This window comes from Doryrhamphus excisus, linkage group LG16 (assembly GCF_037039965.1).
Source record: "Doryrhamphus excisus strain RoL-2023G ecotype Guam linkage group LG16, RoL_Dexc_Guam_v1.1, whole genome shotgun sequence".
In the NCBI taxonomy this organism is placed as follows: Eukaryota; Metazoa; Chordata; class Actinopteri; order Syngnathiformes; family Syngnathidae; genus Doryrhamphus; species Doryrhamphus excisus.
The window spans coordinates 10574649-10591501 of NC_136372.1; the positions used below are offsets into that span (position 1 = coordinate 10574649).

The window sequence follows — 16853 nt, forward strand, 5'->3', positions numbered from 1 at the left end:
ACTGCAAAGGCAAAATACAGAATAAAACATTACATTACCTGAAAAACAAAACAACATAAGATAAAATGTGTTTAGATGATCATTAAAGTGCATTTAGTTGGGACGTTTGATAGCATGATGTAATTCCTCCACGTCGTATTGTCCTATTTCGCATGTATTTCGTCACTTTCATCCATATTCCATACAAGGCAGTTCGCATTTGCGTGACAACGTGGCGGTTAACATCCAATGGGGATAGGCGGAAAGAGGGGATGGATTTGATTGGATAAAAACCTCCTTGAGGCTAACCTGATTGGTTGGTCACTCAACAAACCCCGTCTCCTTTCAGAGCAGAGTGCCAACGCGGACTGCTTTTCCTCAAGCAGCAACTCTAACGGAGGAGGGCGTGAAGAAACTTCCAAGAAGTGGTGAGTCTTTAAATATGAAATATCACCTGTAGGCTTTTTATCAAAACGCTGAACGATGATTTGATTTACCTTTAACTTGTGTAGCGTCAAACACAGTCTGTGCTTTTTGCCCCATTACGAAGAACATAAAGCTGTTCTGTGATGGGAGTCAATGGAGGAGTAAAAAGTTAGGATGGGAATGACACGCAATGTTTTTCTTTGATCGCTTTAGATTATATCAACTTTATATTTACCTAACAGATGGTGCTGACATTTTGACATCGGGCGTTTCCTTTCAATGCAACCATGTTGCATTGAATGTTGCATTGTGTTGATGGGCCCTCACTGCCTTCAATTGGAGATGAGCACAAATATAACACTAATGGTATTATAGCACTAATGGTATTAGAGCACTAATGGTATTATAGCACTAATGGTATTATAGCACTAATGGTATTAGAGCACTAATGGTATTAGAGCACTAATGGTATTAGAGCACTAATGGTATTAGAGCACTAATGGTATTAGAGCACTAATGGTATTATAGCACTAATGGTATTATAGCACTAATGGTATTATAGCACTAATGGTATTAGAGCACTAATGGTATTAGAGCACTAATGGTATTAGAGCACTAATGGTATTAGAGCACTAATGGTATTAGAGCACTAATGGTATTATAGCACTAATGGTATTAGAGCACTAATGGTATTATAGCACTAATGGTATTAGAGCACTAATGGTATTAGAGCACTAATGGTATTATAGCACTAATGGTATTATAGCACTAATGGTATTATAGCACTAATGGTATTAGAGCACTAATGGTATTATAGCACTAATGGTATTATAGCACTAATGGTATTATAGCACTAATGGTATTATAGCACTAATGGTATTATACACTAATGGTATTATAGCACTAATGGTATTATAGCACTAATGGTATTATAGCACTAATGGTATTATAGCACTAATGGTATTATAGCACTAATGGTATTATAGCACTAATGGTATTATAGCACTAATGGTATTATAGCACTAATGGTATTAGAGCACTAATGGTATTAGAGCACTAATGGTATTAGAGCACTAATGGTATTAGAGCACTAATGGTATTATAGCACTAATGGTATTATAGCACTAATGGTATTATAGCACTAATGGTATTATAGCACTAATGGTATTATAGCACTAATGGTATTATAGCACTAATGGTATTAGAGCACTAATGGTATTATAGCACTAATGGTATTATAGCACTAATGGTATTAGAGCACTAATGGTATTAGAGCACTAATGGTATTAGAGCACTAATGGTATTAGAGCACTAATGGTATTAGAGCACTAATGGTATTAGAGCACTAATGGTATTAGAGCACTAATGGTATTATAGCACTAATGGTATTAGAGCACTAATGGTATTAGAGCACTAATGGTATTAGAGCACTAATGGTATTAGAGCACTAATGGTATTAGAGCACTAATGGTATTAGAGCACTAATGGTATTAGAGCACTAATGGTATTAGAGCACTAATGGTATTATAGCACTAATGGTATTAGAGCACTAATGGTATTAGAGCACTAATGGTATTAGAGCACTAACGATTTCACTCATTACTGATAGAGCAATGACTGCCAACATTAGGAATACCTAATAAGATCCAGTGGCTTCCAAACTTAATAATGCTCATTTTGCCATCATTAACTTTGCAAATCCAGATGTAGCACAACAAAATACAAAGAATATGCAGTTTTAAGTTATGTGCACATTTAAATGCTGTGTATTCAGATGCTAGTCATGTTGCTATTGTCATTTCACACTATTAGTCATAATGTTAAGCTAATACTACTACGCAAGGCGACATAAACTACTAAGTTTTAGAGCCACAAAAAATAATAAAGTCGTGAGTTTATCAGGAAAAAAAGTCAAAAATGTAGGACAAATATAAACAATAGCGTATTACCTTTGCACAAGGCCAAAGGTCACATAAATCCTCAGTTTTCATAGCTGTCTCAGGCAATGCCTGATTTATCATCCTAGATTTTAAAAATATATTTTACTGTTGTAAATTTACGAGGAAAAAAATTATTATGTAAAGAGAATGAAATCTTAATTTTAATAAATGTATGACTTTATTCCCTTAAATGTTTGTTTTTTTTCTCACAAATGTATGACTTACAAATTTATGACTTTTTCTTGTACATTTATGACTTTTTCTTGCAATATTCAAACTTTTTCTTGTACATTTATGACTTGATTCTCATATTACTACTTTTTTCTCACATATTTATGACTTTATTCTCGTAATATTACTATTTTTTGTCATACATTTACAACTTTATTCTCATAAATTTCTGACTTTTTCTTGTAATGTTCAAAAAGTTTTTGTACATTTACAACTTCATTCTCATATTACAACTTTTTTCTCACAAATTTCTGACTTAATTCTCCAAATTTCTGACTTTTTTTTCTAATATTCAAAATTTTTTTCTTGTACATTTACACTTTATTCTCATATTACAACTTTTTTTCTCACAAATTTATGACTTTATACTTGTAATATTTGACTTTTGCTCATAAATTCTGGACTTTTTATTGTATAAAAAAACGTTTTCTCTACATTTCCAACTTTTTTCATAGATTTATTCTTTCTTGTAAATTTCCGACTTTTTTTTTTCATAAATTTGTGACGATTCTCATAATATTCAGACCTTTTTGTCGTACATTAATAACATTATTCTTGTAACATTCTGCCTTTTTTTGTCAAATTCACAAGTTTATACCCGTAAATGTAAGACCTTTTCTTGTAAATTTGACTTTATTCTTATATTATGATGGGGTTTGTACATAATCTATAACTTTATTCTCATAATTTTACACTTAGTTGTACATTTACGACTTTAGTCTTGTAGTATGACTTCTCTCAAATGTATTCACATAAATGTATGACTTTATTTTTGCAATATTGTGACTTTTGTCCACATACAGATACTTTATTCTCATTAAAAAAAGAACGTGTTCCATTCTTATTTGCTCCTCAGGCTGTTGACAGGTGATCACAATGTCGGTGAGATCGCTTGCATCGCTCTGCCTTTTGGCCGCCGTGGCCTTCGCCGTCCCTGCCCAGGAGAAACGTGTCCATCACCATGCCGATCTCAGTGACCACGCCCACGATGACACTCACGGATTCCAGTACGACCACGAAGCCTTTCTGGGGAAGGAGGAGGCCAAGACCTTTGACCAGTTGACCCCAGAGGAGAGCAAAGACAGACTGGCGTAGGTTTGGCTAACTGGTTTCTTACTCTTGTTTAAAGCAACAGAACAGTAACCATCTAGAAGTGCAGACCACATGAAGTTAGGGCATGTTTTTAGGGATTAAACAGTACTGGTCGTAGCACAGATCCCTGTGGGACACCATGGCTAACATTTACAGATACCTGACAAATAGGATTGAAACCAACTTTGGGCAATTCCTTCAATGCTAATAACATGTTCCAGACTCTGTGATGGTTGGTCGTGTCTAAGGCGACATGTCAGTAGAACGTAAGCGTTAAATATCAATGCCATATGTCAGAACAAAGTGGAGCGGAGCTTTTGGCTCCATCCACTACCAGAGAGAACCCACTTGCGTCTAACAAGGAAATGAAGATGCTACCTTTGGCTACTGTACTACTGTATATATGAATATTTAAGTCTACTGATTGATATGATTACTGCTAAGTGTGATTATGGTTCTAGTTTTGCCCCACTCAGTGTGGTAATGGCTGCACGGTCAGGACTCTCAAACCTGACAAACCTCTTCCTCCCAACAGGAAGATTGTGGACCGCATTGATACGGACAAAGATGGTTTCATCAACCATGCCGAGCTTCATTATTGGATCAAACACCGTCAGAGGAGTTACATCTCGGAGAACGTGAACAGACACTGGAAGGATTATGATAAAAACGAGGATGACAAGATCGCCTGGGAGGAGTACAAAAACACCACCTATGGCTACTATCTTGGTCTGCCTGTCTTTCAGTCTTTCCATCCCGTTGATCAATCAGCACTTTGACACAAACGTGTTTTTCCCTCAGGTGAAGAGTTTGACGACATCGAGGACAAGGCTACCTACAAGTCCATGCTCACTCGAGATGAAAGACGCTTTAAGACGGCCGATCGGGACGGCGACGGGATCGCCACGCGTGAGGAGTTCACTGCCTTCCTCCATCCAGAGGAGTTCGATTACATGAAAGACTTGGTTGTACAGGTACTTTCAATCCACCAGCAAGAGACAGGTGTTCGCCATACATGTGGCATTTATATGTGGCAGCCTGCCACAGATACATGTAGACCGCAACAGATCAATGTGACTCGACCATAATTTGGTGTTGTTACGTGTTGGCCTTTGCTCACAAATCCATTATATTAATTATATTATTATTGTCACAATAATTATCAATTATCACAATGCAATGCAATATTTCAATTATTATTATCAATGCAATTATCACACTAATTGCACGTACCACCACTGACTTGTCTGATTATAACATATCTGTTCATCAATATGCAGCCGTCCCTCACAACATTTTATACAAATGTGTAAACAAATGTTTTCATTTTCAGGTAGCGCTGTTGTTTTTGGGGTTTTTTCATATATATTTTATATAGTTACCAACGGCCATAAGTCATTAACTTCATGTTCTGTGGTTAAAAGACTTAATAACGTTACACATTTCTTACGACAAACCAAAAAGCTCTGTTTTGGAGTTTTGTGTCATGTACGGTTATGCAAATTGGAAATCAATACCACAAATAGATTACAGGCAACTCTCTCTGAGTTCAAACTAAAATGAATTGTCTTTCAGGAAACAGTTGAGGACATTGACAAGAACGGCGATGGCAAGATCAACCTAGATGAATACATTGGTAGCTAACACGCATTTTATCTCTGATCTACCCCTTCCTCTCACGGCATGAACGCTAAGTGTGAGTCTGCGTGCTTTTGACAACCTCTAGGTGACATGTACACACCGGAGGAGGGAGAGAGTGAACCTGAGTGGGTCCAGACAGAGAGGAAACATTTCACCGAGTCCAGAGATGCCAATAAGGTAAAGGTTGCATTCACGACTGCAGGATTTATCATTACTTTTGACGCATTAGAGACAACATTAGACGCATTAGAGACTACAGTACATTGTAGTTTTTCCATAGTGTAGTGGTTCACAATGCCTTTGTAGTCGGTCACTTCCTACTGAACATAGTCATGCATCACACAGGATGGTTACCTGGATTCCAGTGAGGTGGCCCACTGGATTTTGCCAGGAGAAGTGGACCATGCTGCCAATGAAGCCAAACACCTGATCCACGACACCGACACCAACAAGGTAACCCCAACGCTGCTCATCATGACATAACATCCCATCCTTATGCAGTTGTCCCTCGCCACACTGGTTTGAATTTCACGGTTTCACACTATCAGTTTTTGGAACCTATTAATTCCTTATGCTGTTTCATGGTTGAATACAGCCTGTTAGCAGTCAAATAATATGCATGTTTAAGCAAATTGTGGGTATTACCTACGCGTAAGCATTTTCAAGCATACATGAATTTAAATAAGCCACTTGATCACCGCAATAACAGGCTTTAATTGCAGGTTTAAATTGTCTCATTACAGGCACAATCATAACAACACGGACCACAATAATAACCTGCTACTCTTGCGGCCAAACTCTGAACCCTCAACGTCACTTCCTGCCTGTCGCACTCACTCGCACACATTTACTGCGACACACATTAGCATTAGGTGTGTCTTAAATGGCTTATTTTATCTCATTATAGCTACTATATTGGGTAATACAAATGTAAAGGTGACTATAGGGGTGTTATTTCATGCCTCATGAACCCGATAAACAAGATTATTGTATTTTCTTTTAAAAATACTCAGCCCTAATTCCCATTTTGCAAAACAGGGTAATGACAAGTTATGACAATGTACTCTTTCCAGTGAAAATGTACCAGAAAACATCTAAATCAGAGTACAGTAGATAAATCAATAGATGCACCAAAAGTGATGGAATTGTGATTGTGATGTAATTATTTCTTAATCTTCTCTCCCTGTCTTCCTTTTCTCTTGCCTTTCATGTTTCATTTCCTCCATCTCCTGTCAATCAAACCAATGTGGGAATCAATCATCAGGACGAGAAAATAACCAAGAAGGAAATCCTGGCCAACTGGAACATGTTTGTGGGCAGCCAAGCCACCAATTATGGAGAAGATTTAACAAAGAGACACGACGAACTTTGATGAGCTGTTGCGTTCCAGAAGGAGATCATCGCGGTTTTTGGTTCTCCAGTTTGTTCACGGGCGGTGGAGGGGGTAGTTAGGACAGGCCACTGGGTTCCACTCTGATCAAGAGTATGAACTTGTACTCTAGTTCACGGTTAGCTACTATTCAACACGCTGTCACATACTGTGTATGTGGATACAGGTGATGCACTCCCACATTTCTTACTCTCCCAAAAGTATTTCAGTTTGATAATACGATTTGTTTGGAGTTGGAGCCTTGAAAGTGGTCGCAACATTTCTGAATGACATCAGAGAACCATCATGGTGATGTACACTCCTTTGTTTGTGTCTGGCTTATAAGTCAATACAAATTTAAAAAAACAAAAGGCGACATTGTATCGGATACAGTTATTACACACAACTGTACTACGTGAGGCGTGTCAGAAAACAACTTTGGCTACTAAAATGTTTTTAAAAAATTTCCAGGACAAATAAACAGTTTTTTTACATGTGTTTTTATTCTTCATTCCAGTCACTGTGTTATTCATAGAAGAAAATGATTGTGTATGGCTGTCTTCAATTGAGTAGAGTAGGTTCCCACTTTTCACAGTGGTTACCGACCAAGATCACTAGCCAATGCTAACAAACAATTGACACAGCCAAATAATAAGCAAAATATCAAACGAGGGGTTAAATCCTCTTGACACTTGCCACAGAGTTGTAAAGTTTCATAAAATTGGGGATGTCATGCAAATCGGAGAGGTTCAAATTCCCAAGTGACTTATGACTTTATAGGGTGCATTTGTCCTGAAAATATTGTTTACATTCCAAAACATAACAAGCATTTGACCTTGGGGTCATGAAGTGTTTTTGGAATCATTTTCATGACATTTTCCAATGTTGGTCCTTGTGAATTTGTCTTTGATTATATAGTATTTTGTCATTGTCTATCCGTTTGTTTTCAGTGATGTAAGGTCAATATTCCGTGGGCATTTTCTTGCCTAGCATACTTACGATGAACTGGATGGAAATGAACAAATGTTTAGCTTTCACAAGTTTGTCTGGCTTCACAGAAAAAGGCTGGCAGACCATAAGAGCACACAACATGAAGCAAACAGCTACACTGAAACAAAACTTATAGGGGAACAGCACAATCGTTCCCTTTTCTATGCAAAGAAGTTAATATGAGCTAGCTAAAAACGGACATCCTGGGAAATATCTATCTTGACACTAAAGCCCTCACATAAAAACTCAAAAACTGTTCCATTTACATAACTGGCTTGTATTAACCAAGCTACAAGCGATATTATTGTAGCAACTAACGTAAAAAAATATTTAATCTCACAGACTAACATAACACGTTGCAGCGTCATTCACAGACAGAAGAGTGGATACCTAGCTCTTGATTTTACTACAAAGACTCAACAAGATGCTCCTTTGCAATCAGCATTTTTTTAACCTAAGGACTGGAGCACACATCTTGTGCTGGAAGACACAGCCATCGCAATGAGAGTGGACATCATAAGTGTTGTCACCACTGTTGTTGACAGAACTAGCATACGTATGTGTATCAATACGTCGAGAAAATAAGTTTCGGCAGTGTTTATAAAATCGACAAAATACGGCAAGATACTGCAACTATTACATGTTATCATCAGTGTGCATGTTAATGCATGATCACTGTGTGTATATCAAATGATATAGCAGCTCTGTTAGAGGGCTCCATAATAGAAATAGGTGTGTCCCAATGTTGTGCACTGTTAGCTAGCTCATATTTCGTGTTATAATGCACAGATGGGCAAAATTCCAAAAAAAAGGTGCAGTTCCCCTTTGAATACTCACTATTACTACAAACTATTCTATCCGCTTGCTGGCCTTTTCGCTATATTTGTGTTTAACCTTCCCTGTTGTGTGTACATCAGGATGGACTTCTGACACTGTCTGAGATTCTTGACAATCTGGACTTCATCAAGACCAGCACCATCACAGACTACGGAGCTATGAAAGTCGATGGGCATGATGAACTGTGAATATAGTTTTATAGCTCTAAATACAATAAGAAGTCCTGTAACATTTATCAATGTACCAATTGAGGGAAGGGACTTAACTGCTTAAAGGAAAATTCAGAATATTGCTAATGTCATAGATGTGTGAAGGTACATACATATTATTGTACATTGTTCATGCTAAATGTTATTCTTCATTTGAAAATAATTTGACACCTATTGTGTTTAGTAGCACAAATGTATGAAATGAACATACCGTCATGGAAAAACCGATGAGGTCACCCATGTTTCTTCAGTTACTTGTTCATTTTAATGGATGGTACTATGCTGTCAACACGTATGTATGCTGCTAGACAGCCAGCGAACCAATAAAGCTTGAGTGAAGCTTTCTTTGTCGCGCATGTATGTGTGCGGTAACTGTAACATACATAGAATACAATTACTATCTATAAATGGGCATTCAATATGCTAAACAAGTACCTAGCCAAAACACAGGGTAGCTAACGGCTCCAGTACATCACACCATAAAGTTTACAAACACATTCAAAATAATAATTCAGGAACTATTTTAAGTGCTTGTTTCCCAAGGCTCAAACGTTTTAGGACAAACACAGCCTGTTTATGAGCTTCCAAAACGTAGTATCTGCCATTGCTAGCTTGTGCTTCCCAGAGAAAAGAAAAGACGTCAAAGATTGTCTGATCATGGAAAGAGCACTCACTCTTGCTGTCACTGAAACGATTGTTTTTGGTAAAGATGTCTCACTTTTGTCTTTTTAACCATAGCTTTTTAACTAGTTGTATTATGCATTTGAACATATTAGCAACTATGAACCCGTTTGCAAATTTTAAATCAACTCAGAAATCACATGGAACCACCGTCTTACACCCAAAGATGTAACAGGTAGGAGGTACGATTCTTGGGGCAAAGTGCGCTAGCTTACCTGACCGCTGCCATTTTGGGAAAGCCATATCCTGGACAGTCACATGACAACCACTCCAAAATGTTTCCAATACATCACTTAATGAGCTCAAGTCAAGCATAAAGCTGTATAGGACACATTTTAAGATACTGATTTAAAATGTATATTTTTCTATATAAATAATGGGAACAAAACACCATACGTAAATACTGTAGATGTGTGAAATGACCAATGGCAAGGTTCCTTTATTTCTATCACAATTCCATATGAAAACAAAGGGCATGCGTACACCCTAAACTTTCTTACAAGGTCCTTTCATATTTACATTTCTATCACTATAATAGTGATTGGCCAAGGTGTCAAAACACTGTAATTTACAAAATAAAGATAAGAAACCATGATTTTTGTTCTTGAGGGCTGTGAAACTTGACATTACTTACAGGCACATTATCGTAACTGCAAAAAAAGCATCTGTCACACTTGCATCACTGGACGAGCCTCTTTGGCCTTAAGCTCCACCCCAGCCGCGGCAAAGCCGGTTCCTCCCTGCAAGAACAAAAGACCAATCACATCAGGGTCATCTTAAAAATTGAACACTTAAGTACACATACCTTGGACATGCATGTCCTCCCTGGGCAATGCAAATACCTACACACTTGTAGTGGTGGGCTAACTTTGCTATCAATACGATACCAAAATAAACCGCTGATACTCATGGCGACATTTTTCAAGGTGAATACAGCAATCAGTACTTTATCAGTACTTTATGGGCAATATGGATCTTAGCATATACCACAATATAAAATCATATAAAATGTAAATTCAGCGGAGTCTTGTATAAAAAGCTACAACTCTTAAGCCATATAATAAAATACACTTGTCTCACACTGTAAAGCACATTTATAAAGTCATTTTCTTATCATTGGTAGAATCTATACCGGTATATTAAACATCGCCCAACCCTATTCCATGATAAGTCCATTCCTTACTTATAATGAGTGAACTTATATTAATTGTTAGACCAAACCTAAAGCTGGTTAAATGAGTCATAGCATTTGACAAAGATAGTGAAGTCAGCTTTGTCCACCATCAGTGAGTACACTTACCCTCTGCAAGGGGATGATGTCTTTGTCGGAGAGCTTGTCTCCACTCACAGGATCCATCATGTCCATCTTGATGAGTTTCTCCACACACTCCTGCGTCACTACACAACCCCTGAACACAGGATGTCCGCAAGTCGTTCTATCCCTTCATTTTCTTCTGATGGAATGGAAGTGAATGTAAAAGGTGACTCACGAAGGCCGCAGGACAGCACAGGGAAGGCTGTTGCCCAGGACATCTTTGGTTACTGCACACACGTACCTGTCCTGAGAGGAGAGGAGGAGGAAAATGCAACAAGTTTATAGTCATTTTAAAACAAGCAAAAACATTATAAATTCATAAAGACTAGAGTTTGTGTGTCGCCACCCCTCAGACTGGCTAATTCAAGTCAACATAAGTGGTTGGCAATGTTAGGAATGGAATATTTTCCACGGCAATGTGAGGGCTTTCACTAATGATGATTTTAACAATACTACTATAGATGTCCACATAAACTGCTTTTTCACATTTTACGTCAACAAAAGTGGTCAACCATGTATGAACCTTTCGGTAGTATGAACACTTGATAAGACGAGCTGCCGACACATGCAAGATCAAATTAAACAAGTTCCTGTGTGTGCTCTGAATCCCTGAGGATAATTTGTCAGACTGCATTGAACCATATGTGAAAATGGTGGGCAGCTGTGACGCCTGAGGCCCAGGTTGGTTTAGTTGAGGCCTGATGTTCCCTGCCAATCCAGAGAATCACACAAGTGACCTTTCATGACTTTGTATAATGGAGAAACAATTACAGCAATGTCACATTCTAAAGTTTACATTTTTCTCTGTCGTACGAGATGAATAAGGGATGCAATGGCAAAAACAGCAGCATGTATAAAAGTCTTATTATGATATTGTGTAGATTTTGGCTGACATGACTATTGATACAAACTGACCTGGCGGGTGATCAGGGCCACTCGGTCCAGGCTCGGGTCGATTGGTGTAAAGCGCACTGGAATCAGCTCGTTCATCTTTATAGGTCGTCCTGACATCGGGCACAGCACAGCCTTACTCTGACAGACATTAGGAAAGAATTAAAAAGTTGATCAATCAATGCACAAAACTTCCACAGTCTGTCTTAAAGTGGAGAGCTTGAGCTTTGGATTTGGAGGTCAACTTGCCTTCATCAAACATGCAAAAAAGACAAACAAGTGTCATCATGACATTAAATCTGAAGGCAAACTAGAGAAAAAGATGAAAAGTTCACACACACGCTAGGCACACCAAATGTAACTATAAAAGAGTGACTGTGTTGCAGTAGGCCAGGGGTGGGGACATGTTTTGACTTGCTTTAACAAAATGTATGGGGGGCCAGACTATATATTTTACAGTCCACCTGGAAGCATTGTATCTGTAAAAGTGTGTGTGTTGTGTCCCTTTTTAGGGGCACTTTGTAAACAGCAAACCAAATCAAATAACAAAATTGATAAAACAACTACTTAAACAATCAAAAGGTTGGCTCAAGCCATGATGCCAGGTTGTATGTTAAGTTTAAATTAAATTGGAAAGAACAGGAAACACCAAGTGTATTCAAACACTTGGTGGGCGGATGTGGCCCCCGGGCCGTAGTTTGCCTACCCCTGCAGTAGGCTATGCTGTGTGCATATATGTGTGCATGTGTTTGTGTCCATGTCCCCAAACACACCCGCCTACCACAAAAATCTGGAAACCTAGAGAAAACACTGATCTGCCTAACATTTGTATCAGCAAGGTTATTTGTGTGGTTGTTGCACTTGGAAGTCGTGGCACACTATAATTTCATCACTTGGCAGCAACCAGCAGAGGGTGACAGTCATTCAGCCATAACTAATGTAACGTATATAGTAGCTAGTATATAAACTGATGTCGTGTAATAACATGTCATGATAATAAGATAAGACGGAGAGAGATATTTGATCATGGACCACTTTAAGTAATTCAAAAGGTGATACAAAAGGTATTTGTCCCTTTCCTCACTTCTTACTATATTTGCATGTTTGTCACACTTACATTTTTCTGATCATCAAACAAATGTGAATATTAGTCAATAATCCAAGAGACATATTTAAATGTCTGTGAGAGGTAATGACAACAGACATACAATAAACGTAAAAACGACCACTAGGTGGCAGAAGTGCATCTTTCCCATGTAATAAAGCAAGCAGGAAGTGAACAACCATGAGTGGGGCATAGTTGTTTAGGTATTTTGGCTGACTATATACGTATGTGCTAAACTTGTATCAAAGACAAAGTTATGACTTGAAATGTGTTTGTCTCCCTTCTCTTGTTGAGAACTGATATTTTGCTGAAACTTAGCTATGTTCTACTGCTGATTACTATAGAATTAAATTAAAAAATTGAAACAACTCTTTTTCTGTTTAAATTAGTCTAATGTTTCTTTTAGTAGTACTATGTATATATAGTGGAGCTGTGAAAATGAATGAATGTCTATATAGCCCTAGAACACAATACTCATGCTTTGAAAAATCAATCAAAATCATCAGAAATGGCTGGTATCGAGAGGGATGTCTTTGGAAAAATGTCTGGGATTGAATGGGTTAAGGGTGGAAAAAAAAACCAAACCTACAGTACATGGTCCTGTGTGACAAAAGTCATTGCCCCCAAATCACTGTTTGGGTCAGCTTTAGCAGGAACAACTGCAACCAAGCGTTTGTGATAACTTGCACTGGGTGTGGCGTCTGGAAATGGCGTACTTTGTCATCTCTTACTTTACTCACTTAGCTAGGTTTTATGTTATACGCTTACTGTATATTGTTTTTATTAAATTGTAGATTGCTATATTTTCGTGTATTTGGTCTGCTGTGCTTTTTGTATCTTTTTGCCACTCTAACATCTAAAGCCTGTTTTATGCTTTCCGCATCACCAAGGTCAGCGCGGCTCTGTGCGGACAAATGACAACATTTTCGCACCCACGCCACCCAGTGGCCACTTTCATGCAGAAAATTTCCTCTCCACGCACCTCAAAATTTTCTAACTACTCAAACTTTGTGACAAACACACGTTCCCTCCCAAACAGTCACTCACTGGTTTCTTGAGCAGAGTAGGCTTGGCTTCAGGTGTCAGAGAGGGAACCCAGAAGCTGGGAAGGCTTTGGCTAGAGGAAGCCACCGAACCTGAGGATGTTGATGCTGCTGCTGCTGATGAGCTGCTGCCCTTATCACCCCCTCTGTTCTGCCCTGAAGTAGAACAATAGATTTCACTTTTAAAATACATTTCCATTGCAGTCATTACAGCATCTGTGGATTACGATACAAGGGCTGTGCATCTCGACTCATACGCACCAGAAGTGAAGGGGTTGATGGGTTTGGAGACAATGCTGTTCTCTCTGGTTTTAAATTTCTCCACCTTCTCTCTTTCCTCTGACTTGGACTCCAGCTTACTGTCATTCTTCATTGCTTGTTTTTGCTTCTCATACAGCTAGAAAAAAATCCAGGAAAATAGAGTTTAATTGCTTCTCAATTCATTAAAATATTTGAAAGAATAAGGACTCACCTTCATCTTCTTGGCAATTTCTGTCTTCTGATGCAGGATGTATTCAAGAATGGCCTGTTTTTCATACAAATATCCATCTGGACTAAGGAGAACAAAAGAAATGTGATGTATACATTAATGTTACACTCTTGTCTATTTTGTCTTCAGCTGCAGAAACGAACACAAACTACACATACATGTGTTTTACACAGACGGCTATCTATTTGTGTGTAGTGATGTGAAAAATGTTTATATTCTGTGCGTTGAAAGACATACGTCACCACAGGATTCTGGCAGGGCTGCAAGGACAAGCAGCAGCAGTCAAAATCTTTGATGGCATCTTTACCCAGGCGAATGCTCTGTGTGCCGTAACCAGATGCCGCTAAATGGGAAAACAAACACGGTATATACCTTACAGTACATCTTCAGAAAATCTTGTACACTAGTCAGTTGCTGTGAAATCTATTTTAACTACGTCTGCAGTGAACATATTCACTACATATGGCGTGTCTTGATACTTAAATACATATGGAAATGGTGGCTTATGTCCCTGTGTAACACATACTATAACAATTCATCTCAAGTACGACACAAATGCACTTCAGGTTCTACATTCAGATCAATTCAATTCTCACCTGTATCCTTCTTTTTCTCGTGGTATGTGTAGACTGCTCCAGCCGTACAGTTCTTTCCGTGGCGAGTCATTATACTCTGTGAAGTGTAGCCAGCTTAAATGTTAGTGTTTCTGTTAGCCAATGATACTAATAGCATTAAGCTAGCAGCTAATCGTTAGTACACGGTACTAATAAGAGATAGATTAAGTGCAGCGAAATAACAAGTGTCCAGAACTAAATTATTGCTGGATGTGACTAAATAGTTGTAAATGGCTTTTGTGCGAATAACATAACTAACAAGTTCTTTTGTTTTCTTTCCACCGTTTCTCCTACTTCTTCTTTGGCCTAAACGGCAGAATGCAACCAACACTTGAATAGTGCCACCTACTGTTTCGGAGTAAAATACTAAAATACTGCACAGTATTTATAAAATAAAACAACTAGATAATATTATATCACCCTTTATCCTATAAATATCATATAACACCTCCCTCTGTCTTCCCCAGTGTGTACATGAGGAATAGGCTGCAAGGTATCAGCCATGATTGCTAATCGTTGATGGCTAATTCTCTTGACTGTGTCTGTGTCTGTGTATGTGCATGCGCTGTATGACCATGTGCGTGTGCACGAGACAGCCGTGAGTGGCAGCCAGGAACGTCATTTCACGCCAACAAATCTAATTCAGCTTTACTCGTAGTTGTGGAGAATATAAACATTTTTGGTACAATGTGTTTTCTGAAACCACTGTTGATCATCTTTTTGGGTGATTTAAAACTCGTCCGAACGAAATTGCAACAAAAATAGGTATTTCCCATGATGTCTGTTGTTTGCCAGCTCACGGCGGCGATATCACAATTCTTGTCATAACAACACAAACGTGGGCATTTGTGCTGTGTCACCATGGGTTCCCAACACCCAAAACGCACTTTGTCCCGTATTGCAGTGAGAATCAACACTAGTTTGCAAAACTTCAATGGTTTCTGTTTGACAGCTTCACACAGGCTACGCCAATCGATGCCCGTGCATATGATCACTCCCTTGGCAAACCTATTGGTGCTCGACTTCTCTTGCATCATTCTTTACACGCTTTGCCTCGCTGGTCATGGCTGCGGCTAACTAGCTAGCCAGCTAGAATTATTGCACTGGCTTCTCATCTTGGAACTCCAAATGTGACTTTTTACCACAGTGACATTTTGTTTTTAAAGCAAACAAGCAATACAGTTAGTTTGGTGCTCGTTTTTGTCCCACAGGGCAGTGGATATTACTAATTATGTCTTTTCCAAACATTATTTGTCTGTTGTTCTCTAATTTACCTATTTACCTGGGGCCCTTGGAAATATCTAATGGAAATCCTGGCCAATAGTACTCATCCTAAATAAACTGGAAAATGTACAGTTGTGTGATTGGTATGAGCCAATCTCACTCATGGATGTACATTCTGTTTTGGAATCGGCAGCATAAAACCCAGATTCTACTGAAATGGGTTTCCTTTGTACTACAATGGTTGTTGGTACAATTGTTGTTCTTATCCATCTCCTAATTGCTGAACTCCTCGATCCGTCCCATTATTCTGTCTTTCCATTTTAACCTGACCGGTCGAGACAGACGGCTGCCCCACAGAGGCTTGGTTCTTGTCACCAAATCTTTGCGTGGTTTTCTTCAGTGTACGACGCGAGCATAGTTCTGGACCCGCTGTGACTTGAGATAACTTCTGTTGTATAAATAAAACTGACTTGACTAGATCGCTTGTTTATTTGCCTGTCTTTCAACAGCAGCATTTCCTGCCTATGTGACTGTGAATTTCCTGTAAGCCAAGCCCCCACACCCACTGCTAAGAGCTACATTGAACAGACCAGGACAGAAATAAAGAGACAAATTGCTTCTTGTTGTGAGGTGCCTTTTGCCATGGAATATCATATAAGCAAGAGTAAAGAAACAGGAGCATTATCCAGAGTCAAATCTGTTAGTATTGTACATACAGTACATACACCTGCTGAACGTTTGTTCACGCCGTACAGATAAATCTAGTTTAAGCCGGA

General features: G+C 38.6%; 2 protein-coding genes across 4 annotated transcripts; one reads left to right on the top strand and one right to left on the bottom strand.

Annotated features, from left to right (window-relative positions):
- Positions 1-249: 249 nt before the first annotated feature.
- Positions 250-9051, top strand: rcn3 (reticulocalbin 3, EF-hand calcium binding domain). Of its 3 annotated transcripts, none has more exons than XM_078797191.1 (8): positions 250-407; positions 3433-3667; positions 4204-4397; positions 4470-4642; positions 5244-5304; positions 5395-5486; positions 5655-5762; positions 6574-7169. In XM_078797191.1, the coding sequence occupies exons 2-8, from the start codon at positions 3453-3455 to the stop codon at positions 6679-6681; spliced, it is 951 nt and encodes a 316-aa protein (XP_078653317.1). In that variant the 5' UTR covers positions 250-407; positions 3433-3452; the 3' UTR covers positions 6682-7169. The 3 variants fall into 3 exon arrangements, with proteins under 3 accessions (XP_078653317.1, XP_057904629.2, XP_057904628.2); XM_058048646.2 differs by lacking the exon at positions 6574-7169 and adding an exon at positions 8586-9051 and having other exon boundaries at positions 288-407; positions 3444-3667; XM_058048645.2 differs by having other exon boundaries at positions 288-407; positions 3444-3667.
- Positions 9052-9818: 767 nt separating this feature from the next.
- nosip (nitric oxide synthase interacting protein) lies at positions 9819-15209 on the bottom strand. The gene is made up of 9 exons (XM_058048647.2): positions 14836-15209; positions 14477-14582; positions 14222-14303; positions 14011-14146; positions 13754-13905; positions 11626-11742; positions 10886-10956; positions 10696-10804; positions 9819-10135 (listed from the first exon to the last, which is right to left on the bottom strand). Exons 1-9 carry the CDS (start codon positions 14903-14905, stop codon positions 10064-10066), a joined length of 915 nt encoding a protein of 304 aa, XP_057904630.2. The 5' UTR covers positions 14906-15209; the 3' UTR covers positions 9819-10063.
- Positions 15210-16853: the final 1644 nt, after the last annotated feature.